We start from the raw sequence: 26,871 nt of genomic DNA on the forward strand, positions 1-26,871 counted from the left end.
ATACACAATTTGGGACACCAAATCTAAAGAGCAGGAAGCCACAGGAAAGAAGGATTTTCATAGCCAAAGCAGTGAGAATTGACACACTAAGAAAATGTTGTTTCTGAGACTCTCTCAGAATCCTTTTGAGGGAATACATTACTCAACCTATTCACCAACAATCATCGAGAAGCCCCATTCTAGTAAGATAGGCCGGATGTTATCTTATCTAGTAAGATAGGCAGAACTAAAAAGAATTTTATAAATGTGACTTACTTAGCACTGATCCACTAAACTACACTGAGTGATGTCCTGAAACTTGGACAGTAAGACAACTCATTCTGTCATGGTTTCCTCTGAGGAAAAGCGAACATGCCATTCACTCGAGCATCTTTTCTCAGAAGACTCGATAGCGCTGAGCTCCACGTTTACCAAATGCTCACAGGAAGAACCTGTTCATCTAAATCTCTTCCATCTACAAACCAGCCCAAGCATTAATGATCCACCAAAATAGGACAAACAGTGGCTGCAGGGCCTGCAGGTACAAGAACTTTCCACCCATCAGTTAAAGGAAAAGGTGGGCTCCACACCTTCTTCTTTAGCAGGGAGAGGGACTCCTTGATTTTGTCAACCAGGTCTTCGCTCTTCCCTTCTAATTTCAGTCCGAGTTTCCACTGATTGATCCAGCTGTATCTGCTGATGAGTCTTTCTGGTAACTGGGGTAGGAGAGGACAAAAGGAAGATGAGTCAGCATTGCCTCTAGTACTCCCACAATCCAAGGACGAAACCCAACTCACGAAGCCTACAATAACTACCTTTCATTTCCCAAGAATGCCTGTCACCTTTTTCTTATTTGGGTATTGGGAGCAGGGGTGTTTGAATCACTCCCAAACCAGGGACACTTGGGGGACCGTCCTCTGGTGTTGAGGAATGGAACCGGGGTCAGGCCCATAACAACGCAATCACCAGCCTCCTCCATGCTCTCTCTGCCCGGTGTCTATGAATCTGCAGTGTGTTTTGAGGTAGAGTCCTCAAATCTCCTTTGTGGCCTGGGACCATGATCAGGCACTAGTGCTCCACTGTGTCAGGGAGGAGGTCCTCGCAGCGTGAAAGGGTCCAGGATAAAGGGAGACTCAGCTCCTTTCCTGACCATGAGCACAAAACCTAATTCCTAATAGTAATTTGGATACAGTTCATTTCACCACTAAAAAGAAATCACACTTTTTCTGCTAGGAGTGTCTAATTAGGGAAGAACATCTCCAAAGTCTAGCCAAGAACAGGAAGCCTTGCTTGTTAGAGAAGGAACAGCTGAGCCCAACTCTGTCCCCAGCAACTGTTATCTGTCCTCCCCCCACTGCCCCAGTCATCAATGGAATCTGCTCTCTCTCTCTCTCCTCTCTCTCTCCCTCTCTCTCTCCCTCTCTCCTCCCTCCTTCTCTCTCTCCCTCTCTCCTCCCTCCTTCTCTCTCTCTCTCCTCTCTCTTCTCTCTCTCTCTCTCTCTCTCTCTCCCTCCCTCCCTCCCTCCCTCCCTCCCTCCCTCCCTCCCTCCCTCCCTCCCTCTCTCTCTCTCTCTCTCTCTCTCTCTCTCTCTCTCTCTCTCTCTCTCTCTCTCTCTCTCTCTCTCTCAGGCAGGTTGGAACATGCAGAGGCTGGTGGCCTGGGAACAGAAACTCTCCCAGCAGTCATTCGGGTGTGCCGGGAAAAAGACTTCATTAACTAGGCTGGGTGCCGGCATGTCATTTCACCACTCAGAAGCTTAAGAGAGGAAGCCACAGAGTGGCCCTCTAGTCCAAACTTGTTCCAGAGTAGCTGACTCCGGCCACATGCTGTGTGCAAGCTCAGCCTGTTCCCCAGCTATCAATGTGGGTGTAAGGAAGGTCAGAGGGTGACACGGCGCTGGCCCAAGACTGCCCTGACTCTCTGAGTTGCCCATCCAGATCACCTTGAAGCCAAGGAGGGATGGGGGCTTTTCATGCACTAAGGTCGAATGTGCACCCATCCCAGATCCCCCACATCTGTTCTGCTCTCAGTAACAGAAGCAGCTGTGCACATCTTCCACTGGGCCTCAGATTCATCACCTAAACCAAAAATGCCCTCAAGTGGTCACACACTGAATCACAACTAGACCCAAAGGACAGCTGAGCCTGTGAGAGGGAGCCAGGCAAGGCGCTGCGAGCCCAGAAGCAGGATACAGTGGGAACCCCACAGTTCCTCGGCCCACCCAGGTACAGGTTCAAGTACCAAAAGCCTCTGGGAATGTGGAGTGGAGGAGCTGGACAGTCTCGACACTGAGTGGTGAAAGAGAATTGAGGGAAGAAATACGGACTCAAACCTGTTTATTTGGAGAAAACCCAAATAAACACCGTCAGGGGCCAGAATAAAGCCAGTCTCTAGGTCTAGTCAGGGGCTTAGCAGAAAAAAAAAAAAAATTTCACCAAGAAACGACAACCAGAGATACTTAAGTTAGATTAAGCAGCCAAACTTGGCTTTTATGAAATTAGCTTGGAACTATGAAACAGACAGACTTTCTCTAGCAAGTCCTCTAAGTCTTCACCTCAATACAAGCAAACAACAGATAAACCAGAAAAATAGATCCCTGCAAAAGCAAGCTCTGTCAGAAACACTGTCTGTCCTGATTGCACAGCTACTCACAGGGTCAACAATGGGCTGGAATCTGGAACGAAGCAGTGGAGCACTGGGGGAGCCAGGGAAGACAAGAGGCTGTGGAGGGGTGCTGAGGGTGGTGAGGGGTGAGGAGGGGTGAGGAGTGGTGAGGAGTGGCCAGAGGACAGCAGGAGCCCAGCTCAACTTCTGGACAAGGAAGAGAGGAAGGCCAGAGGCACTGAGAGCAGACAGACACTGTTTCAAATGAGAAAAACATGGCAGCAAGTCAAGAGAAGCAGAGAGAGACAGGACAGGGACATGCCCCTCAGGGACAAGCTGCCTCTCTGGTCCCCGGGACTCTGATGGAAGCAACCTGGCATCGTGGCTGCACGTGAGGCTGCTTCTGAGGTGTGCCAGGCCTTTCTGTGCCCAGAGCTAAGAAGGTGGTCCGCGCAGGGCCGAAGAAGGTTCAAAGCCCACCCTGGTGAGCACTGCCTTGCCGAGTCTGCCCTATATTATCCTGTCCCTGTCACAGGCCTTGGCATTTCAGAGAAGCGAGCCAGGGTCAGGGGAGACAGAGCTAGCCCAACACCTAGAGTCCAGACCACACATCAATGGCCTTCACAGGACTGGCTTCCTCCTAGGGAGCAAACAGGCCTCATGTCCATATAGCAACTCTAGGGAGATTCCACTCGAGGGCCTGTACACACTCTCACATGCAGAGGCCCAGGTTCAGGGCCTGGCATGACCCAGTCCCCTAGATTTCCAGGAGTGATGCCCAGAAGTCAAAGCAAAGCAAGAGCAAGTTTCCTTCGGTGTGGCAAGAGTTAAGGAAGGAACATTTGGTTTCTGCACCTGTGTTAAGCAAACATTAGTGCCTGGAAATAGAGGAGGCCCCACGTGTGAGGCACACCACCAGTCCATGTGGGCGTAGCCCATCACAACCAGAAGCCCTTCCACACTGGCACTTAGGACAGGAAGCACAGAGGGAAGCTGCCACCTGTCTAGGTCCTAGTGGTGCCGCAAAGAAAGGACTGGAGCCAAGGTAAGGGCACTGGGTTCTGAAGACCCAGTGGCAAGGCGAGGCCTGTTCACCTGAGAGCCAGAAAGGGTCAGCTCTGGGACTGGCCCAAAATAGAACGAGATGCTTATAAACTGGAGTCCTCAGCTCATGGGTGTCTCTCAGGTTAGGCAAGAACATCAAGTTGCCAGACTTCACCCCCCAAACAACTGTGCATGCTGGCCACCCGCCAGCCAGGGCAGAGCCAGGGAAATGGGGTGCCCCCTTGCACACCTAGAGGAAGCCAAAAATCACAGGTGCTGTCCAGCCCAAAAGTGAGAGGACCTGAAGGGCAGCTTCCCGCCACTGCAGTAAACAGCACTCCTACTCAATCCTACTACAGGCACCCTGGTAGAACCATAATGGACACAGTTGACTGCTCATGGGGGATTTCCTGTCTACGGAGCACAGGGCAGGTTCCAGAGCTTTGGAAGGTACCAAAAAATCCAATTCATCATGTCAGTTAAGCCCACAAGCAGCCCAGCAAAAGCAAAAATGAAGGAGGTCATAGGTCATGATTCATAAATACAGATTCAGTTCTCTCTCTCTCTTTCTCTCTCTCTCTCTCTCTCTCTTTCTCTCTCTCTCTCTCTCTCTCTCTCTCACACACACACACACACACACACACACACACTAAAGCTAAACCCAGTGAAGTCCTTCATGTTGGCTTTCCAACTATGGCAGCCTGCGGTGTTGTCTCTTCAGCCCGTCCTAACTGTCCTGGCTACTTTACTAGGACCTATTAGTCACCCGGCCTTCCCGAGCTGGCCAAACCCAGTGCCAGTGCCAATACCCCAGGGCAGCAGAGGCAAACAGCAGACACTCCCATGATTGCCGCATAGCACAGACTCCGAACTGCAGCATTAGCGTACCAGCGTGAGCTCCGGGTCCTGTAGCCACGGGGGCAGTTCCGAAGGAAGGCTCATGGCTTGGAAGAGCGTGGCCCTCAGCGCGCAGTAGTTGTCTCCACGGACACGCCGGATGGAGGTGAATTTCTGAGACACCTCCTCGTAGCCCTGGGGGAAAGCAGCCGAGAAGTCAGATTGGTCCTCGAAGATGGCAGCTGGCGCAAGTGTTACTCCCAGGGTGGGGGAAAATGGGCCCCAGAAGGCTGCAAGAAGGGAGAAAGGACTAGTTGAGTCCTTTGCCAGAGGCACTCGAAGGTGACAACTCTCAGTGGCACACAAAACCATCTTATACATGCTGAGTATAGTTCACTTAAGAGCAGCAGGCATCAAGACTAGAGGAGTTGCCCTGAACTCTGAGGCGTTGGCCACCTCATAACTTTGCTTGGGTGGGAGGAAGGGTCTCCCAAAGGGAGGCTTGGGTGTCCCACTCCATTCCCACCCCTACTAATTCTCAGATACTTAACACCAGGACCTAAGGATGTGGCACTACTGGGGTCCTATCACCCCAGCAGTGCTCAAGCCAAACCAGGCCCAGTCAAACATGAGGTGTGTGCCTTAAGCCCTGAGCCCAGAGGTTAAAAAAAATTAATTAGCTTAGGAAATAATCTTTCCAGTCACCCAAATCTGCATGACTTTTAACTCTCCTGAAATTTTTATTTTGTTTATTTTATCTTTGGCCACACCTAGAGGTGCTCAGGGCTTACTCCTCAGGGGGATGGGGGGACCAACATATGGGATGCCAGTGATTAAATCCTTACCATCTGCCCAGGTCAGACTCGTGCAAGGCAAACACCCTATCTGTGAAAATTTTTGACTATAATGTTGGTCACCAAAACAATATACTATCATCAAAAAAGAAAAATCAACATGTTTTATAAAACGTACTACATACCAAACAAGCTTGAGTAAAGAAATGTTACCATGAATATATCTCCAATACTGTACTGTACTTATTAACAGTGTCTGTACATAGTTTACAAGAAAACCTGCATATAGTGGGCCCAAGTTCAGATCTGTGCTAATCAAGAATCTATTATTTATGTTCCTCTCTAAGTAATGATTGTAACATAACAGACATTATTGTTTGGGTTTAACCTGTGTTTCACATAAAAGAAAAGGGGGGCCAGAGTGAGAGTACACAGCTGACCCAGGCTCAATGTCTGGCATCCCATATGGTCCTCCAAGCCCACCAGGAATGATCACTGAACACAGAAATAGGACTAAGCCATGCACAGCTCAGTGTGGATCCTCAAAAAAAGAATTCTTAATGAAGAGACAGGGAAGAAGACTCATCACTCCATATATATTTTCATTAAAAAATAGAAAGTCTTTTTTAAAAACTCACAAAATCCCATTTCTTTCTATCAAAAAAACTTTACAAGACCTAAGTTTCCTTGGTCCACTAAAAAATTCTACAAGATGGGAGATGTCTGGATCACTGTCAGACTTCGATAAAAAGTTAACAGAAGTGACATGCTTGCTCAGCCCAGAGTGAAACAGGAAATGAAAATGCTGCTGACAGGTCCGTCCTCAGAGACAAACATGCACATGGCACTTGCCTAGCAAAGGGCAGCCATGTCCCAGCCCAGACATGGAGCTCGTGGGGACCCATACCTCACCTCCTCTCCTGACTGCCACCAATTCTATCTATGGGTTCTTTCCTTCACACTGCTCAGAGTCCTGTCGGACACACTAGACGTGTCACTCTTCCCTGGGCAGCTACCACACAGATGATTGTCCCCATTCTGGGTTAGGATGCAGACCCCACTCTCGGCCATTCCAAGTCAGTGGGGGTGAAAATTCTTTTCCGCAGGAAAAGGTTGAGCGCTCAATCTTGAGTAAGAGGCCCCAGCATGCAAACTCTAAGGAGTATCAGCCAAGCAGACTGGTGCCCACCTTGGCATGCCTCTCCTGAGCGAGATCTTTTTTCTCCAGGACACGAAGGACAGATGGCTCAGTCTTTCACTACACTCTTCACAATGAAGAGCCGAGTTACTCAGCTCATGCAAATGCCTATGGTTAAAGCTGGTACAAGGAAATCACGGGCCAGAATAGATTTGATACAATAGATTTAAACATAGGTTTGCTTATAAAAAAAAAAAAGCTGAATCCCAATTTGAAAACTATAAAAATGTAAACTTAAATTTGGATTTATACATACTGCCTCCACCAAATACTCCAGATGATTAGGCAAATAAGGACGGTACAATGATTCAAATGCAAGCTGATACTCTAATCACTGTCCTGGGATCCAAGGGACCCTGGATCATTTGGCCACTGACAGAGTCAAAACCAGGTCCGACCTTCGCTTGCACTCAAGTCACAGAGAAATCACTTTAAGAATGACTCCCAAAATAAGAGTGCTTGAACCACTCAACAGATATCTCTAACTGTTGGGCAGAAGGTGCCAGATGTTACAACAGAATCTTTTAAACAGCCTGGGATCATTAGAAACAACTGTTCGCTCAGCAGCAGCACTTCTGGGGAAGATGTGGAAGCAATTCAGAGCTGGTTTCAGGCCAGCTGGTCTGACATTGAGCCGAGCCCAAAAATGCTAGAGCACAGACACCTATCAGCCATTCTACATAGTCCTGACTCCCAGCAGGACCTGGGGTACCAGGTAGCTCACAGTGCAGTTCACTAGGTCCTGGAGACAGACATGGTCTACCTGGTCAAGACTTGCAGGAAGCAGAGCTGACATGTATCCTGAGAAGCTGGAGAAGTGGCCGTGCCCGAAATGAAAGGGGCAGTTCCACACCGCTCTGCATTGTGGAGTCTTGGACCTTAAGACGAGAGGCCATGAAAGCAGTGTTCGGGGACAGAGGAGGTACAGCATCTGGCTCCTAAGACTCTACCACTCTGAGGCAGGACATTCCCGTGGGGCCCCAGATGTGTCTATTTGATGCTGCTAATCACTAACTGCATTTGATAACACCTATGCAGGTTCTGCAAGAAGGCAGCGGCTGGAAACTGCCTGAAATTCGCATTCCCCTTCCTGAAAGGAGAGCACCAGCACTGAGCAGGCCCCATCACAGCTGCTTTAACTCATGCCTCAAACAAAACAAGGCTGCAACAAACAGCTACTTTAGACAAACTACTAGGAAGATCTGGAAGGCACATGTCTGGCTGACCCACCTTTTTCATACAGGTCGCTTTGTCTGTATTTCCCCTCCATTCCTTTTTACAGTAGTCCATGATGTCCATTTCAGGGGCAATGCTCAATCTGAGATCTTAAAAAGAAAAAAGAAAAAGGAGAAGAAGAAATGATGAAGAAAAAAACAGGTACAAAAAGGCACTGCTTTCCTCAGAGGGACTTTCTCTATCACTTCATTCCTACCCCCAAGGTCCCAGAACCACACTACTGCCTGGTAGAGCCTGACCACCATCACCTCATTTACAGATAACCCCGGGCGTCACCCCATTAGGTTACCTTTGTCACCGTACTTTGCCACCACTATCTACTAGCAAGCAGCTAGTGGCTGCACCTACCAGCTGTCCAGAATAAGGTGTAGGGGATCCCTGTCTCTCAGGGTGGCACTTTTGCCCTCCAGGCTCCTTTCCAAAACCCCATCTCCCTGGCTCGTGGTGGGTGGCCTCATTCTCTCTCTCTCTCTGTCTCTCTCTCTCTGTGTCTCTCTCTCTCTCTCGCTCGCTCTCTCTCTCTCTGTCTCTCTCTCTTTCTCTCTCTCCCCTCTCTCTTTCTCTCTTTATCTCTCTCTTTCTCTCTCTCTCTCCCCTCTCTCTTTCTCTTTCTCACTCTCTCTCTCTCACACACACACACACACACTCACACACATCTGGGTACCAATCAACACCCAGAGTATTGATTTTACAGCACCCCCAGAGAAAAGCCATGTCCGGGCTCAGGGCTTTCTGTCTCACTTCATATCTGTCCTCCGCATCTGGCTGTAGATGCAGGTGTTCCTGGCCAGATCTCTAAGCAAAAGAAAGACGAAACAGCTGGACTATGAGGAAATATGCCCACTGGTACAGAATCTACATCTATCATATACAGTAACAGCAAGCACCACTGATCCCTCATCACTGTGGCCCTGATGCTGGAACTAGGTGTGCTCCTCAAGCAGGGATTGGCACAGCACCCCAAAGGAAATCTGTAACCTACCATCAAGTAATACAATGCAAAAAAAAAAAAAATCGTCAAGTTGTCTTTATTTAACCTGAGGTTTGGGATTTGAGTTGTGGTCTGAGCACTACATGTACCCATAGTTATGAGCATGCGTTTTAGGAACCAAGTGAAGTAAATTCTGGGCCTAGTTTCCATGTTTTTCTATTTCAAGGAAGTAAAAGCTAGCAAGGAAATTAGAATAAGGACACAGAAGTGCCTTGCAACATATTTACTCCCAAGAAAGGTGTACACAAATTTTAATGCTCCATCCAGCTCAACTGGATTAGTATTTCCTGAGGGTCTAGTGTGTGCCAAGCACGGAAGCAAGCACCAGAGCCAAGGAAGCAAGGAAGGGGCGGATCCTATCTGGAAGGGGTCTGAGCAGCTGCAGAGGGGAATGGGCTGGCATTCCCTGCCCTGGCAAGACTGAGGAAGGGGCACAGAGAACAGTCAGGAAACCCTCCTGGCAGGTAAATCCATTTGTTTGATATAAAACACAACATTCTCTAAATCTCCTGGGGAACCCTTTCATTTGGAAAGCCTTCTAACCTAAAAGAAAATGCTGAGAACGTCAGCTCCACTGCAACAGACCGAGCCCAGGAGGAGAAATGCTGACCAGCGAATGCTCCAGTAGAAGAGCCATCACTGTCTAGAGCTCAGCAAAAGTCTGGTGAAGGGGAGAGTCACTCTTGGAACGCTGCCCAAAGACACTGCAGACACCTGCACAGTAGGGGACAGTCACTGGGCCAAACTCTGCCACCAAGAAGCCCAGAAAGGCCTACCTGTGGCTCAGGAAGGTCTCTTGCCCCTCCCCCCTACACAGGCTCAGGGGAAAGGCTGGGACAGGCAGGCAGGCTCGGCATCGGAACAAGAGCAGGTGGCAGGACTCTCCTGGGCAACCATCCTGTGTGCACAGGTGGCTGCACCACAGATGACCCTCAAAATGACCCTCAGCGCCCTCCACTACCAAGCCTAGCAGTGTAAGCAGCTTGTTCACCCATAAATACACACACTCACTGTCCCCTTTCTCTTCTCCCCTCCCCCTAACAAGGACAATAGTGATGGGAAAGGAAGGGGCAGAACGGGACTGGCAGGAGCAAGACAAGGAAAAGGAAGGAAAAGAAAAGGATGTGGAGGGGAGACAGAGATAACGCCCTGGTCTGCAGACTGGCAGAGGTCAGCGGAGAAGCTATGGGCAGAAACAATGGAGAGGCCTGACTATGGCCGCCTTCTGGCCCAAACAGGAGGGTTTGAACATGAAGGCGCCCAGTTAAAGTTGACCCCATGCCAGCTGTCTGGGGCTCCTCCTGCAAAGGACGGCCAATCCTCTGCAATGGGCCAGTCGCAGCACACGCTTCGAGGGCCGGAAGACTCTGCCACAACTCACTGGTTTTACCACTTTCGAGTCAACCAGCAATATAAAGGAATATAAAGGAAGTGACACAAGTGCAATCTCCCCAGGGAGTCGGGGTCAGCTAAACCCTAAACTCAATCAAAAGAAACTTTGACTAACAAGCAAGCAGATGGACACTGTCTACCACAACCACGGCTTTCCCACCAGGCTTTGGCTTGGGGAGAGACATTCCCTCAGGAGAATTCAGAGCCCAGCGATGAGACGAGAGTAAGCTCATACTTGTCCCAGCACTGACTTGGGTTCTCAGTCTAGAAATAATCACTCAGTGGTCCAAGGGTGAGCGACTCCTGAGTGCTTGGGAGACACAACAAACTACACACACACACAACAAACTACACACAGAGCAGAAACTCAGCTTTTGACTCAAACTCTGAAGAAACAAGAAAAAAAAAAACACAAAGAGATAAAACAGAAGAGTAGAGAGCAATATACAATCAAAAATTTCTGGAAAGCCTGCTGGGAAAATGGAACTTTTCCCAAACAGCAAAAAAAGGAAAGAGATGGAGCTGGCTTTGTTCAGAAGCTAGACAAGGGCAGACAGGACAGTAGCCCCTGGTGCTCCAGGTGCCTGAAGGATGTGTGCCCAGAACTCCCGAGAGGAAGGAAATAAAATAAAATAAAATAGGAGAAAGATGATTCTCATCAAGATAGTAGGTAAGAACTCTCCTGAATTGTGAAAAAGAGGCTTCCTTAGGTGAAAAACAAGCAAACATCAAAGTTGGGCTGGAAAGAGCTCTACACGGGGGAGGACTGGGGTTCGTGAATCTATCTGGTGAGCATGGCTAGGAGTGAACCTGGCACAGGGCTGACCACAGCCCCTGAGCAGTGCATCCCCCAAAAACAGACAATGTACAGGGTAAAGCAAAATGTCAACAAAATAAAACAATCAATATTTCAGAATCATCAAGGAGAAAATGCAGAACACCGAAGACAAGAAGAGATGACTTACCCAGGACTCAACTGACTGCAGTATTTCCTACAACAGACAGACAGTTGTATGCTGTAGTCTTTGAAAGTATTAGCAAAAAACAACTTTACGTATGGTTCTTCAAGAAAAAGAAAAATAAGGAAATTTCCTGGCAAACAGGACTCCTACTAAGATTCAGAGGCACTTCCAAAGGCTGCTGTTGAGGAAGGGCTGTCCAGCTGGCATGCACAGGGGTCCAGGACAGTTTATCCCAAATTAAAGCACAAGTGACAAGGCGCTGAAAAGATTGTACCTGCTTTGGGCTTTGCTGAGAAGATAAGAGAATTAAGACAAAAGAGCCTGCAAAGGGGCGGAGAAACCAAGAAGGAGTCCCCTGGGTTAGGATGCAAGGACCAAAGTACTTTCTCTTCAGAACTGGGGTTCAGGGTGCTGCAAGCCTGAGAGAGTAGTGTGGAATTGGGATAAAACAACACGCACCAGCCACTGTCTGTTCCAGAAGAGAAGGGCACCACGAGGCAACTCCCACGGTGGAGACTACCACCAACAATAAAAACTCCACCCAAAAATCTCACTGTTTCAGTTTTCTAATCACACACATGACAGCGCTCTTGCACACAGAAGCAAGCTCACAAAAAAAACCTGCAGAACACGCTTTACATGTGCCTAGAGAGAACATGAGAACGGTGAACTCTCTCTCCTCTGAGTCCCCATCGTGTGTGAGGCTCACTGGGAAAACCAAATCTCTCAGATAAATCCACACCAGGCCCTGGCCCAGCAAAGAAAGATAGACAGGACTAAGCAGAAACACATTCAGCAAAAAGAACCAAATGGATGTATCCCTCCAAGTGACCATGGACAGTCTCTCAATGAGCCGTTCCTCTGGAGAGGACAGTTGTGTTGCCAGCACAAATGTCTGTCTCTAAGAATGCAAGGAATCAAGAACTGAGAGGTTACCTGAAAGATGAAACACACTCACAGGCTCAGAAACAACAGGAATGTCAAGAACATAGGGAAAAGAGCTGTACCACGGGAGGAAAACTGGGGAATGGGCTAACACTTGAGCAAGCTCAACAATCACATCTAGGTCAAATCGCAAGCAGAGAATGTCTGCCAGGAAGGACAGGCAGTGTTTTTAGGAAAGTGGGGTTTAACTGCATGTTTGTTCCTCAATCAAGTCAGAAGGCTACAAAGAAAAGGGTTCTGGACATACCTGATGACCCCCTTTCCTGTATTAGTAATTCTTTCTCCTTTTCTATTTCATCCGCATCACGATACATGTCCTCCTCCCTGAAATCACACCAAATCAGACATTTCAAAATGATGTTGCATGGACATTATCCTCATAATACAATATACAGCTGCTCACGCCCAGGACCCAAGACTCACATGGGTGACTTCTCTCCCATCCCTGGCCTGCTGAGAGCCTGGCCGAGGGCAAGGCAGACTGATCACCTTGGGTGCTCAAATTTCCTTCCTTCCACTGCTGCGTTTCAGGAAAAGAGACAGCTAAGGTCACTCCACTGGCGAGGCGGCTCTGGGAGCACTTTCACCAGGACATTAATTAATGCCTCGACCAGTACGTCAGCGCCCCAGCATGCGTCTCCCAAGTCAAGCCCTGACATGACTCTAGCAGGGTCCAAAAATGAACAGAGTGCTAATACCAACTTCACTAGGTCATCAGCAGATTTTACAAAAGTGACACAAAACAGTAACGACTACTGTAAGTCCCCTGGGCTGAGAATAAAACCTCCCCAGAGCACCCCTTAGCCCCCACCCACAAGCATCTCTACAACTTCTGACATGAGCCACTCCTCAGAGCCCCATCTCAAGCCAGTGAAGCAGCAAGACCACTCAGCAGACACTAGACATGTGTGTGTGTGGGGGGGGGGGGGGTGTTTTGCCCAGGTTTGAAGATTCCTCCATTCCCTTCATCTACAGCACCACAAGACTCAGACTCACCACCTCCGCCCCGCTCCAACCACGGGGCATTCAAAGCAGGTACTGACACTCACTGCTGGGTGAGACCTGAGGTCCCCTGGCTGGCAGCGTGGAACCAAAGTGGGGGAGGACGTGGTAAGTGCAAGAAGTAAGTTGGGGACAGACAGCCTGATGTGATGGCATGGAACCTGAAGATAAGTTAGGAACCTCCTCCCCCATTGAGGCCCAGAAAGCCTCATAAGCTGTATATGCCAAGTAACTGAGGACAGTCCACACACGAGAGCCGAGAACATAGGTAGAAGAACAATATACTCAATGCCTATACTCTCCCCTTATGGCAGTACCTTAGCCCTCTACCCCCACCCTCCCTTCACATACACAAAACAAACAGAAGGCTCTATGGTGGACAAAATAGGGCACTTGGAAGCCTGAGGGATAGGTACAGTAGGAAAGGCACTTGCCTTGCATGTGGTCATCCCCGGTTCACTCCTCAGCATCCCATATGGTCCCCAGAGCACTGCCAGGAGTGATCCTGAGCACAGAGCTAGGAGTAAGCCCTGAGCACTCTGGAAGTGGCGGGGAAAAAAAAAAAAAAAAGAGCCAATAAATAAAATAGGGGCCCTCACCCCAAAAAGGTGAGTACACTGTCTTCTCCAGAGCACTCAAAACATTCTTCAAGACAGACCATTCACTGGTAACAAAACTTATCTCCATAAAACCAAGAAAACAGAAGTCATATCAACTACCCTCTCTCACGTTAAGCACTGAAAATGGAAATCACCACAGAAATGGGGGTGAGATGTAGTGGGGAGCAGGTGGGATATTTTCTGAATCAAAAAAGACCATTTAAAAAAAGCAGAATCTCTGAAAAATAAAATATACCTAGTAACAGGAGCAACAAATAGTCAAAGGCATCAGGAGCAGTCTTTATCCTTGAGGTCCTTGGGGAGGCAGGCAGGCACCTCTAGTGGGAAATATGGGGTTGGACCACTGGGTACATGACACTCTGTGCACCACAAAGAAAGGGAGCAGCCCTTTCAAGAGCCACCACGCACAAAGAAACACCCAAAGAGGCCGTGATAAGGATCCTATAAGGAGTTGGGGGAGTGACGAGACACCCCCAAGTCTCCTTCCCTCGGACCCCACACAAGCAGGGAAGCTCTGCATGGAACCTACCACCTGAGCCTGAATCCAGGATTCCTATCCTACAGCAACCTAGCCTGATCTGTCCGTCCCTTGGCCATTTCGACACCTAATCTAACCCAGCAGATCCAACAGAGGGCCACGTGGGTGTGCCAAGGGTACAGGCCACTGTGTGCATGAGGACCAGTGCAAGAGACTGTCATGGCCCTCATTCTAGCCCTGCTTCTGTATTTGGGACGCATGAACCAGAGATGATCATACCTGGGGCAAGAGTGCAACCAGACCAGCCTCCATTCCTTCAGTTCCTTCACTTCCCCTCCCCTCAATACAGCCAGGAGGGTCCCTGACACTTCCCAGTCCCTGGGGCAATGTCAGGTGTGGCCCAATCCCCAGTGCCAGAGCAGATAAAGAACTATACCTCTCGTCCCTAAATTCAACCACCTACAGAAAAGGCAGGAAGACTCACCTCAAAAGCTGTGAAGAGTCCAACATGAAACAGCTGAGCATTTGAAACACTAGCTTTCCTCATCAGCTCCCATCTCATGGCCAATGGGGCATAGTATCCATAAACAATTTCCCCAGTAACCAGTCCTTAGTCCCTTTTCTCACTAGGTCAGAGGCTCCCCAGCTTACTTGCTCTGCCCTTTTCTGGAATCACTGCTCTAAAGGGAGGGGAGAGCAAGGGCAAGTGCTTAGGTTTTACTGTTAGGAGGTGAGGACGTTATTTGGGAATAGGTACTTTCCATGCACTCAGACTCCAGTGAAATTTCAACTGAAAGGTGTGATGTCAGCCACCGAGTCTGTGCCAGTGAAGAGCAAACAGAAACCGGAGTCATGGGGACTATACATCAAATACCTAAAAATACAAAGTGACTAAACATGTTAGTTCCGCTTTCCTTAAATTCATCTTTCATCCCCCTTATGAGCTTGACCACACAGAAATTCTGAGCCTATAAAAAAAGCCGTTTAAGTGAATCCCTTTCTTAAAGTGCATCCGATCAGACGCATGCTTCGGGGCAAGCTACTTCCTTAATCTTAGCCTCAGTTCTCTCATCTTCAAGATGAGAAGGCCGGCCAGTTTTTGGATGATGCGAGTTCCTCTTCCACAGTTTAGTTCTAACCTCTGAGGCAAGAACCTACCCATTGTATTAGGGGCTGAAGAGACCATACAGCGGGTGAGACACTGGCCTTGTGTCCACCCAGATCCCAAGTCCAGTATCACATATGGTATCTCAAGCCTGCCAGCAGTGTTTTTGAGCAGAAAGTCAGAAATAAGCCCTGAGCACCCCTGGATGTGGCCCCGAAACAACCAAGTTTAAAAATCTGTACTCCAGAGCCAGAGAAATCTGCAAAGGTTGTGCATATACCTGACCCAAGTCGAATCCCTAGCACATGACCCCAAGCAGCACTGGGTCCCCGAGTACAAAGCTAGGAGCAGCTCCTAAGTACTGCCAGGGATGATCCAAACTGCCTTCTGCACACACACACACACACACACACACACACACACACACACACACACACACACACACAATACTCTAAAGCAAATTCCTCTAGGAGCAGCTCCTAAGTACTGCCAGGGATGATCCAAACTGCCTTCTACACACACACACACACACACACACACACACTATACTCTAAAGCAAATTCCTCTGCTGTACATACAACTGTTTCTCTTCTAACTTCTAGTACAACTTCTAGTTGTAATGACAACACTAGTACTCAGAGGAGATTCTCTTAGTTTAAAACATATCATTATCACCAAAAGAAATTCCCACAAAAATACACAGGAAAGAAATACAACAAAATCAACATGAAAACCAAATGCACAGGAAGGCCGAAGAGAGGCTGATGGAAATTCAAAAAGCAGTGATTCAAGATACACAAAAGCAGCAACGTCAGAACTGATGTACAAAGAGTCGAAAGCAAATTTAAATTACTTTCTCTAGACCTTAATTTCATTCAGATTCCGCGTACAAGTGTCTGCCAAATTCCATGACTACAAGGACACATCACCAAAAGCATCTGCTAACTTTCCAAGGTCACCCAGGCCTTTACCACTCATGGAACTATTCAAAAGCTGTCTCTCTGGAGAAGGGAACACATTTCAAGTTCATGTCATGAAGCGCAAGCAAGTTGGTCAGAAAAGAGGGCATTTCACAGCTAAGTTAAATAGTTTAATACATAAGTTAATACATATCCATTTTAATTTCAAGGTTTCCAAATTTACCTGACCTACTGACCCCTTTTCAGGAAAAATTTTAAAAAGCTCAAGAGCAGAGAGCGATAGTGTGATGAGTAAGATCCTTGAACTCAACCCAGGTTCAATACCCAGGATCCCATATGGACCCCCAAGTCCACCAGGCATGATCTCTGGGTCCAAAACCAGGGCTAACCCCTGAGTATTGCTGGGTGAGGGAGGAAGATATGGGAGGTAGGATGGGAACAGAGGTGTAGGGAGAACAATTCAGTGATGGGAATCCCCGATATTAAGTTAACATGTGTTGGGGACTGACTTGTTTGAGGCCATTTTGCTGTTCTTTCTGCCATATTCCAGCTTTTCACCTAAAAGCTATTTTGCAGTCTTGCTGTAAGTTTTTGAGCTATAGAGAAAGGAATGTGCAACTGTAGATATAATTAACTCTAGCCCGGAGGAGAGCAACACTGTCCGGTACCGTTATCAGAAACTAGGCCTCACTCCTTAAGACCACATTTCGGAGTGAACTAGGCTATTATCAATAAATGTATGCTACATTGTCTGTTCAAGATCACTGAGGCAAGCACATCTTGCACCAGCTCCTGATGGTCAAGCAATTAGGAATGCAGCTAGAAGGACACTAGAAATTTCCATGGAAACAGCACGTTCATCATAGCTTGAAGGTCATCCAGCCCCCCTAGCCCGCTGCCCACTTCCTTATTTAGAGAATGCCTAACTTTCTTTGTTCCTTGAAACCTGAAATATATTCTTGCCTTGTATGGGCCTTCGCGCCAAAAGTATGACTGACATCACCTTTGTACTGCCCCCTTCTCCTTCATTATATAAGAAGGAGCTGTAGCCCTATAAAGGTGCCCTTGAACAGTGAGACGCTGCCTTGGGTCTTTATTATTAACCTCTCTCAGATTTCTTACAGGTGTGGTTGTGCCTTCACTCAGCAAAATAGGAGTGCAGTCGTCTGAGAAGCTTCCCCAGCTAATTCCTGCTGGCCGGGCCCCCCTGGGGGGCTTCTGGACCCTGCATTTTGGCGCCCAACGCTGGGCTCGAAGACCACCGCCACACCCCGAACGACTACGGGTCGGCGAGTCTGGAGCTGTTTCGTAAATCGCAGGATATACCCCATCCGGGTAGGCGTTGAAACGAGTTAGCCTTAATCAAATATTTAAACTGCAGTTTTTTCAGTCGTTCTGATCACCGCCCCTGATTGGCTCTTGGGGCTTCGCCCGTTGGCTTCACTTCCATGGGTGTTTTCATTGAGTACTGAACTTAAATTCATTATTGATATTCAGTCTGAGTTGAAAGCCAGACATGTAGAGGTTACCAAAAAGAATATTTGTAATTTTCTTATGTTTATTCATAATGTATGTCATTGGTTTATTATTACCTGTCCAGAAATTGTTGCGTCCACTTGGGACAAAGTAGGACATGAAATGAGTGATTATTTTGTAAATAATGATGATTCACAGAAGGAAAAAATTATGTTCCAATATTGGAGCCTGTTAAGAGATATCATTGTAACTAAAAATGCCGGAACCGCCAAAGACATCATCCATGCCGTTGAATCTCATGTACAACAAGTCTCCCGTGAGTGTTCCAGGACTCCCTCTCGTTCTAATTCTGTCTCTCATCTCCCTTCTCCCTCTGAGAATACTTCCCCTTGTCCTCCCTCCACCACTGATTCTTCTACCTTTGTCTCCAAAGTAACTAATGCTCTTAAAGATCTCTCTAATGCTTCTCATTTATATCCCTCCCTTACTTCTGTCCATACTTCTGCTCTATGCACCCAGACCCCTACAGAAGAGGCCGCTGCACCCTCTGTGCAAAATCCTAAACAGCCCTTCACTTCCCTAGCCTCAGCTCCGTCCCTGTTCCACCAAAACCTTTACTCCCCTCACCACCCTCCCCTCCTTAGCCAGCAATTGCAACAATACAAAGCCTTTAATTGGAAAAGCCTCAAAGAGCCATTTCAAGCCGTAACCTCCTATGGCCCCCAAGCCCCTTACACGCTCTCCTGCTTAGAATCTAAAAGCTGAACTCTTTGTCTCTTGGGAAGTTAACTTTTTTTTCCGCTGCAAAGCCCTTGCAGACAGGCAGGAATTCTGATCTCTAAGCTCGTATAGCTGGCCTCGCCTCTTTTCATACCTTAAAGGTACAGCACACACTTTCCAGGTCCCAGCTTGCCAACATGGCTCTTGCTGCCTTCTATGCCTGGAAGTCGCTCCCCAGAGCTGGCATTCCAGCAGCTCCCCCACACCGGCAACAAACTGTTACTGCTTTCTCCCTCCCCCCCCCCTTTTTCTGACTTGAGTTCCCAACTCACCACAATTACATCCATAGTCTCTCACCTCTCTAACAAACTTGATAATGCTCTTGGCTCAAAAACCAGCGCTACCTTTCCTGTCTTTCTCCCTAATGGAGAAAGTCTTCCCCCGCCTGCTCAGCAGCCTCCACCGCGGAGAACGCTCAGTCCCTAACCATGGCAGATTCCCTCCTCTCACCGCTCCCCCTCTTAAAGCTATAGATATGAAACTACTTGGCCAAATTGAAAATCTTAAACAAATCTTAAGCCTTCAAAAACAGGCTGCTTCTCTTAATTCACAGGTTTCTGCCTTTCAAGCTTTCCCCCGCCCTCCTAAATCTATAGTTGTCTGTCCTCTGCCCACTGAATTCCACGGCCAAGCCCCCCCTCTTGAGAACTCAAAGAGACAAACTAATGAAAGTGAGGCTAAGTGCCATAAAACAGAAACTGCTGCAGTGCCTACAAAAAATTCTAAGGGCACAGTGAGCAGGATAATTACAAAGTATCATCTGCTAAGCCATAAAACCTTGCGATATCTACACTTTGCTGTTAAAACTTCTGAGCCTAATGTACCCTTTACTTTGCTCAAACCAGCCCTCAGCCTCCTTCAGCCTCTTTCCTGCCAGCCTTGGGAAACAGCCAGCTCAAACCCTGCCACTCCCACTTTAAGCCTTCCAATTCACCTTAAAATACCCAATCTTTGTTATTCAAAAAAAATCTGAAAAGTAGCATCTCTTGCATATTCTCAAATCAATTAATAAAACCATGATTCTCATGGTGCTTTTGCAACCCAGACTCCCCTCTTCGGTTGCCACTCCCTCTAATTCCAATAAATTAGTAATTAATCTTAAAAGATTGCTTTTTTTTTTCTCTATATCATTACACCCTGCTAACTGTAAATAATTTGCCTCTAGCCTTCCTGCTGTTAACTGTGCTGGCCCCTCCCCGAGTTATCAGTAAAAAACTCTGCTTCACCTTGTCAGCCCTACACTTCGTCAAATATGTGTTATTACGTTTAGTGCATTAAGTAGTGTAAAGTAATTATTAAAACATTAAAAAGCAACAGGAAGATAAAGGCAATAAATTTTTTTTTCATGCCTCTCAGAAAATTTTAAAGCAAGGTCATGATTCTGTCACTTTACAGATAACAAAATGTTGGTAAAAGAAAAACTTCTTTGTGTTTTAAAATCCAACCGAACACAAAAGTGTTAAATTTAAGTCTTATATTTCTATTAAAAGTTTTATTTTAATTTTTAAAGTATTTACAAAATTATGTAAAAAATAATGTGGTTAGCCTTTTTAAACAATATAGTTAATTTAATGCACAGTGAACACCTAGGTGTGCTTTATAGTACCCTTAGTTTTAACTTTGTGCTACAGCAATGGTTGTTCTTTATTTCTGCATTGAAAGAACTATTATTTTAAGTGCATTCAAAATATCAGCACATTATATAAATCTGTATATTTGTGTCGCAGTGAAAAAATAATATAAATGAAAAATATATTATATATAATTTTATAAGTAATATATAAAAGTAACTAAACTTTATAAGCAAATTAACTAGTATTAAACATAATTTTAGTCTTAAGTTCTAGGTGTGTAAATGCATCAGATGTCTTTAACTATATTTTATAATAATCTAAGCATTTAGTTAATTTGGTATATAATATTTTTTACAAATTATTCACTTAAAGTCTTCATAGTAAAAACAGTTGTTTGTTTTTTAAAAAATCAGTTTTTATACCTTTAATAATCATAGTTCATGCTATTGTGTTTAATCATAAAAATTTTAACACTTTATTGCAGCTGTCTTACTGTTCTACTGCAAAACCAATTTAAAGAAAACCTATTCATTTACAGCAAATCATTTCATACTTCCAAGTAGAGACTCCTTCTACAGTGCTCATTAACCATTTTACTTAATGTTTTAAACTTCAAATTAAAGTTGTTTTAAAAATGTTTTGTGTTAAATCTAAACCTTAAAATTTATTTTCAGCAAAGTTCCACTCCATCTACATTAAGTACTTCTCAAAACTAAAAAAGTTTTTCTACAAAATTTTTTTTTCTCTTCTTCTCACAAACATGCTAGCTAAATATTTAAAAGCGCTTGTCAATTTTTTATAAATAAGTCTTAAATCAATCCTTTTGTCTGTTTATGTGTCTGTTGTGATGAATGAAAGTGGCCACAAGTGTAAAATGTTGTGTTTAGTGTTGTTTTGTTTTGTCTGTTTATTTGTTATCTCTACATTTTATAATAATACAATTTTTAAAGCCTTATCCATTTTTTAAATTTTAATTAATTTTTTCAACCTGGTTCAGTCTGGTCAGTTCACAGACTGGCATCTTACAACTAAAAATCATGTGTTAAAAATTATGTATTAAGCTAGCTTTGTCCTTCTAAGAACATGGCGGAGGGTGTGGAGAATGGCAAACCCCAGATTTCTCAATGGCCATCGGGGATAACTTTTCCCTGGAGAATTTCTGGACTTTGCAGTCACCTGGCTTTCCTGCTATGTGTAAGTTCAAGCCTATAGAATATGTATTTATGGCTAAAAAATAGCATCCAGCTTTAACATAATAACTAGAAGTTTAAGAAAAATCCTTTATATTCAGTTTAAAAAAATTTTTTTAATTAGCAATTGTTAATTATAAATTTTCTTTTATGCCAAAGTCTAACAGAGGTCAAATAACATTCCCGTGGTATTCAAAAATAACTAGTGTAATGTAAATTGCTAATGTTTTCTGCCTGTATACCCAAGCCAAAAAACTAAGTAAATTCTTAATTTTTATATGAAGTAACCATTTTGCCTCCTGCCAAGCTGTTTTCTTATAAACCTCCTGCTAGACGCCATTCCTGCAAACCTGTTTCTAACTGACTCCACCTTTGACAATGCTGAATTAGACACTCTGCCTAGCTGCCTTGGATGCCCACCGATGCCACCAACAACCTCCATCCTCTCTACCTCCATCCCTTGGCCGGTCTTGCAAGTCGACCTTTGTGCCCTAGCCATGGGTGCAAGCCTATACTGGGGCACCTCCAATTTCCGCCTGCCTCAACCTCGTGCTGTTGACCCCGATGACTATTACTCCCCTGCTAGCGGTGGCTGCAACTCTGTTATTCGCCGTGATGTACTACGCCACCCCTTCACCACCTTCTACGTCTGCCCTGGTCACCACCGGCCCCGTTCCAGCGACTATAAGTGTGGCGCTCATAACCAACACTTTTGCGCCTCCTGGGGCTGTGAAACCACCGGAACTGCTTATTGGAAACCCTCTTCCTCCTGGGACTTCATCACCGTTTCACGCCCCCCAACTCCTCCTTTTCTGAACTGTGATGCATCCTCTGCTACCCGTGGTTGGTGTAACCCCCTCATCATCGAATTTACTGCTGCTGGACGTCAGCATCACTGGACTCAACCCGTACAATGGGGACTCAGACTTTACGTTAGGCGTACCGACCCTGGACTTCTTTTTTCCCTCCGTTTACTTAAACAGTTGCCGAATTCTCACCCCCTCGCCGTTGGTCCTAACACTTTTTTTCATCCTCATTCAGGTCCATCACACATGCCTTCTCCTCCTCCTCCTCTTCCATCTGCATCTTCTTCTCTCAGACAACTCACTATGCCTTCAGGTCCTTCTCCGTCCTCTCAGGTTATTCTCAATCTCATAAATGCTTCTGCTCTTGCCCTTACAGATCCTGCCTATGAAAGATGTTGGCTTTGTTTTTCTCCTCAACCTCCTTTCTATGAAGGTGTTGCAGTGTTTGGCAAACTTTCCTCTACCTCCAACCCCTCTGACCTCCGTTGGAACACACAACCTCAACATGGCATTACAGTCGGTCAAGTCGTAGGCTCTGGCCTCTGCATTAAGCCTAACGACTCCCTGCTTCCTAGCCAATTACTTGACGTGTGCAACGAAACTATTGACATCTACAATTCTTCCTCCTCACAACCCTATCTGTTAGCCCCCAACGGTACTTATTTTGCCTGTGCTTCTGGCCTTACTCCTTTCATCATTTGTTCCTCTTTTCTCCTTTCACATGATTACTGTATTCTCGTTATTCTCATTCCAAAAATCACCATTCACTCAGAACATATCTTTCCCTCTCCTGCCACCTCACCCTATTCCTATTCTTCTCAATCCCTTTCTCGACAACGCCGTGAGCCCTTCACCTCCGTTACACTTGCAGTGCTCCTTGCTGTTGGCGCTACTGGCGCTGGCACTGGTATCTACTCTCTTGTATCCTCTCAATCCAATTTCCGCACTCTTACTCAAGCAGTGGAACAAGACATTAATGAAATCAAAACTAGTCTGAAATTTCTCACAGATACTGTTAGTTCCCTTGCTGATGTTGTTCTCCAAAATTGTCGTGCTTTAGATTTTGCCCTTATGAAAGAGGGGGGAGTCTGTGTAGCCCTTAAGGAACAATGTTGTATTTTTAAAGACAAAACTGGTTTAGTTAGAGATAGCGTTCAACATATTGGTGATGGTATAAAAGATTTTGAAAAACATTTCGATGAAGAACAAGGTTGGTACCAGGATTGGTTTTTCTCTTCCCCTTGGCTCCACACAATCTTGTCCACCGTTGTGGGCCCTCTTATTAGCCTTATGCTGCTCTTTTCTCTTGGCCCATGGATTTTCCGCAAAATCACTGCCTTTATTAAGAACCAGGTAGATGAAAAGGCAAAAACCTCTATTCAGGTTAACTACCAGCGTCTAACCCCGCGTGACTCCTGTGAAAACTTGGCTTTAGTCACCAAGCCGCTTTTCCAGCCACTAAGTTTCCAGGAGATAGAGCGCATAGCTAACAGACGGAGCTCGCTCCGGCACTTGTGCTCTCGGCTGTGGAGACACCTACGACGGGATTAGCAAGGTCCCAGTTAGGGCACGGCCCTAAAAGGCTACAACGCATAATTCGGATCTCTGCGCGCAACCATGGCGTCTGTGGCCACCTGTTAAATGCGGCTTTGGCCGTGTCCGACCTGGTCAAACCTTGTAGCCTAAGACACGGTTCTACCACCCGCTCACGACTTTCCTTCTTTTATTAGAAGAGAAAGGGGGAGATGTTGGGGACTGACTTGTTTGAGGCCATTTTGCTGTTCTTTCTGCCATATTCCAGCTTTTCACCTAAAAGCTATTTTGCAGTCTTGCTGTAAGTTTTTGAGCTATAGAGAAAGGAATGTGCAACTGTAGATATAATTAACTCTAGCCCGGAGGAGAGCAACACTGTCCGGTACCGTTATCAGAAACTAGGCCTCACTCCTTAAGACCACATTTCGGAGTGAACTAGGCTATTATCAATAAATGTATGCTACATTGTCTGTTCAAGATCACTGAGGCAAGCACATCTTGCACCAGCTCCTGATGGTCAAGCAATTAGGAATGCAGCTAGAAGGACACTAGAAATTTCCATGGAAACAGCACGTTCATCATAGCTTGAAGGTCATCCAGCCCCCCTAGCCCGCTGCCCACTTCCTTATTTAGAGAATGCCTAACTTTCTTTGTTCCTTGAAACCTGAAATATATTCTTGCCTTGTATGGGCCTTCGCGCCAAAAGTATGACTGACATCACCTTTGTACTGCCCCCTTCTCCTTCATTATATAAGAAGGAGCTGTAGCCCTATAAAGGTGCCCTTGAACAGTGAGACGCTGCCTTGGGTCTTTATTATTAACCTCTCTCAGATTTCTTACAGGTGTGGTTGTGCCTTCACTCAGCAAAATAGGAGTGCAGTCGTCTGAGAAGCTTCCCCAGCTAATTCCTGCTGGCCGGGCCCCCCTGGGGGGCTTCTGGACCCTGCAAACATGTACCTAAAATATTATTGTCAACAATATGTAAGCCACTATGATCAAAATAAACATTCTATTAATAATAAAAAAAAAAAAAACCTAACTGACCCTCTAGAAAGGGTCCCAAAAAGACAACTAAAGATATGGGGCGGTATTACCTACTTTGGAAAACACTGATCAAATATATGGTCAATCAACTGAAAGGAGGTGAAGGAAGTAACTATGACAACTGGGGACATTGGTGGAGGGAAGTAGGCACTGGTAAATGGACTGGAGTAGGAACTTTGAATTCCTGAAACTCAATCACGAATAACATTGTAACTCTGTAATTCAGAGGAAAGGGAAAGGAAGAGAGGAGGAGGAGGAAAGGTTGAAAAGGGAAGGAAGAGAGAAAATAATTCACTCAGAAAGATTTTGCCTTTTTAAATATCAAAATATTTTTATAAAATTGTATCAAATATTATATCAAAATATTAAAGCTGAGGGGCCAGAACACTAGCACATCAGGTAGAATGCTAAATCTGCACATAGCCAACCCAAATTTAGTCCTGGCACCCAATACAGTCCCGAGACAGCTAAGAGTGACCCCTAAGTTCAGAGCTGGGGATAGCCCTGGAGCACAGCCAGGTGTGGTCCAAAAATAAACAAAAAGAAAATTAAAGCTGGAAATAGCAAATCTTATCTAAAGTTGAAAGTCCAAGGACTAGAGTGAAAACTGGAGTTAAAGCACTTGCCTTGCATGTGGCCCTTGGGTGTAACCCCTAACATCAAACATCCCCCAAAAACATCAGAAGCCTTCCAATAGCCAGGAATGGGTCCCAAGCATTGATGGTGTGATCCCAAACCCCCTCCCCACCCAACCCCACTTTTTTTTAAATTAAGTCAGGGATCTGAAATAGCTAGTGGTTTGTTTTCAAAGTCTGATATTGGAATGATAAGGAAACAAAGACAGGAAATAGGATGGTACAAGTTAAGATAAAAACATGAACCAGGGCTTGAGAAAAAGCACAGCCAGTAGGGCATTTGCCTAGCATGCTGCTGATCTAGGACTGACCCGGGTTTGTTTCCCGGCATCCCATAAGGTCCTTCGAGCCTGCAGGGAGCAATTCCTGAGCGCAGAGCCAGTAGTAACGCCTGAGCGCCACCGGATGTAGCCAAAAAAACATGAAATAGTTTATGTGGAAGTGTCAGGGCGGGCTGGGGGTGGGGACTACCCAGTTTCCACAAGGTCACCAACACCTACAGAATCCAAGATCCTCACAACAGTGTTCTTCCAGAAAATGAAAATCATTATGGAGAATGAGATCTCTTGTGTGACCTGATTTCTCAAGGACCACAGCAGGTGTGCACCTCTCAATTACATGCTGAAGTTAAAGTTTCATCCAGATGATCATCATTCCTACTCATAAAACTCTTGGTATATATAGCAACAGAATATTTTTCAAGATGTAGAGTTCACATTTTCCTTTCCTCTCTCTTTTGTCACATCCAGCTGTGCACAAGGCTTACTCCTACCTCTGCACTCAGGGATCGCTCCTGGTGATGCTTGGGAATGGACACAGATGCTGGGATCCACATGCAAGGTTAGTGCCTTATCCCTGTACTCTCCTCCTCCTACCTACCACGGGGTGCTGAGATCCGACAGGGGTCTGCTGCAAGCAAAACTAGTGCCTTATCCCTGTTCTATCTCTCCCCCTCCTACCTATCCCATGTTCTCTTAAACTAAAACTAAAAATAAAATCTTGTATTACAGCATTATAGAGCCTTGAATAAGTTATATACTAACTTTCCCTCTTGCTTTTTTAATGACTTTCATCACAATTAAATCTTTGAAAACTTTTTTTTTTTGGTTTTTGGGTCACACGCTCAAGGGTTACTCCTGGCTCTAAGCTCAGAAATCGCTCCTGGCAGGCTCCGGGGACCATATGGGATGCCGGGATTCAAACCACCGATCTTCTGCATGCAAGGCAAACGCCTTACTTCCATGCTATCTCTCCGGCCCCTGAAAACTATTTTAAAAAGTGCACCTCATACAAGTGTATGTTCTAACTAATCTTTGTATTACGAACTTTTCTGCAAATTCCGCTCAATGACTACAAGAGTTAAACTGAAAATGGCTTGGTTCAGCTTTAGGAACTATTCTAACACCATGATTCAGACTTAACTAGGCCTCAATTGTTGACGTGATGTTGGCGAGAGAGTGTCAAGCATTGTGACCCCAATGCCCCCTCCACAGTCCCAGCAAAGCCCACTCAACCACTTAACTTCCTCCATTTTGTGGGGTGTCAGAGACAAACACACAACACATCAAGGGCAGGAAAGTACCAGCACCCCGGCCAGAAACACAGCACCCTCCTACAAGTGGCCTTTCTAGAACCAGCGCCTGGCCTCCCAGAGACGGCTCCAAGTTTCTGGGGAAACTTGAGCCAGTCTCCACAGAGGGATTTGCTTCTCAAGACAGTCCCACT

At 46.0% G+C, this 26,871-nt stretch overlaps 1 protein-coding gene and 1 non-coding gene across 6 annotated transcripts in view; one reads left to right on the top strand and one right to left on the bottom strand.

Annotated features, from left to right (window-relative positions):
* OTULIN (OTU deubiquitinase with linear linkage specificity) overlaps positions 1-26,871 on the bottom strand; it is a 32,874-nt gene that overhangs the window by 3,411 nt on the left and 2,592 nt on the right. The window contains exons 1-5 of one of the 5 annotated variants that reach the window (XM_049768268.1): positions 13,420-13,430; positions 12,231-12,307; positions 7,688-7,782; positions 4,517-4,660; positions 570-695 (exon numbers count right to left, since the gene is read on the bottom strand). In XM_049768268.1, coding sequence (XP_049624225.1) covers positions 570-695; positions 4,517-4,660; positions 7,688-7,782; positions 12,231-12,297 — 432 coding nt within the window. In that variant the 5' untranslated portion in view covers positions 12,298-12,307; positions 13,420-13,430. Of the gene's footprint in view, positions 1-569; positions 696-4,516; positions 4,756-7,687; positions 7,783-12,230; positions 12,308-12,406; positions 12,553-13,419; positions 13,431-26,871 lie in introns of those variants that run through there. The other 4 variants (XM_049768267.1, XM_049768266.1, XM_049768270.1 and 1 more) reach the window with 4 other exon arrangements.
* Positions 19,936-20,065, top strand: LOC126002491 (small nucleolar RNA SNORA22). Its single transcript, XR_007493186.1, has one exon. It is a non-coding gene; the product is annotated as a small nucleolar RNA SNORA22 (small nucleolar RNA).

The sequence above is a fragment of the Suncus etruscus genome, chromosome 2, assembly GCF_024139225.1.
Source record: "Suncus etruscus isolate mSunEtr1 chromosome 2, mSunEtr1.pri.cur, whole genome shotgun sequence".
Taxonomy (NCBI): Eukaryota; Metazoa; Chordata; class Mammalia; order Eulipotyphla; family Soricidae; genus Suncus; species Suncus etruscus.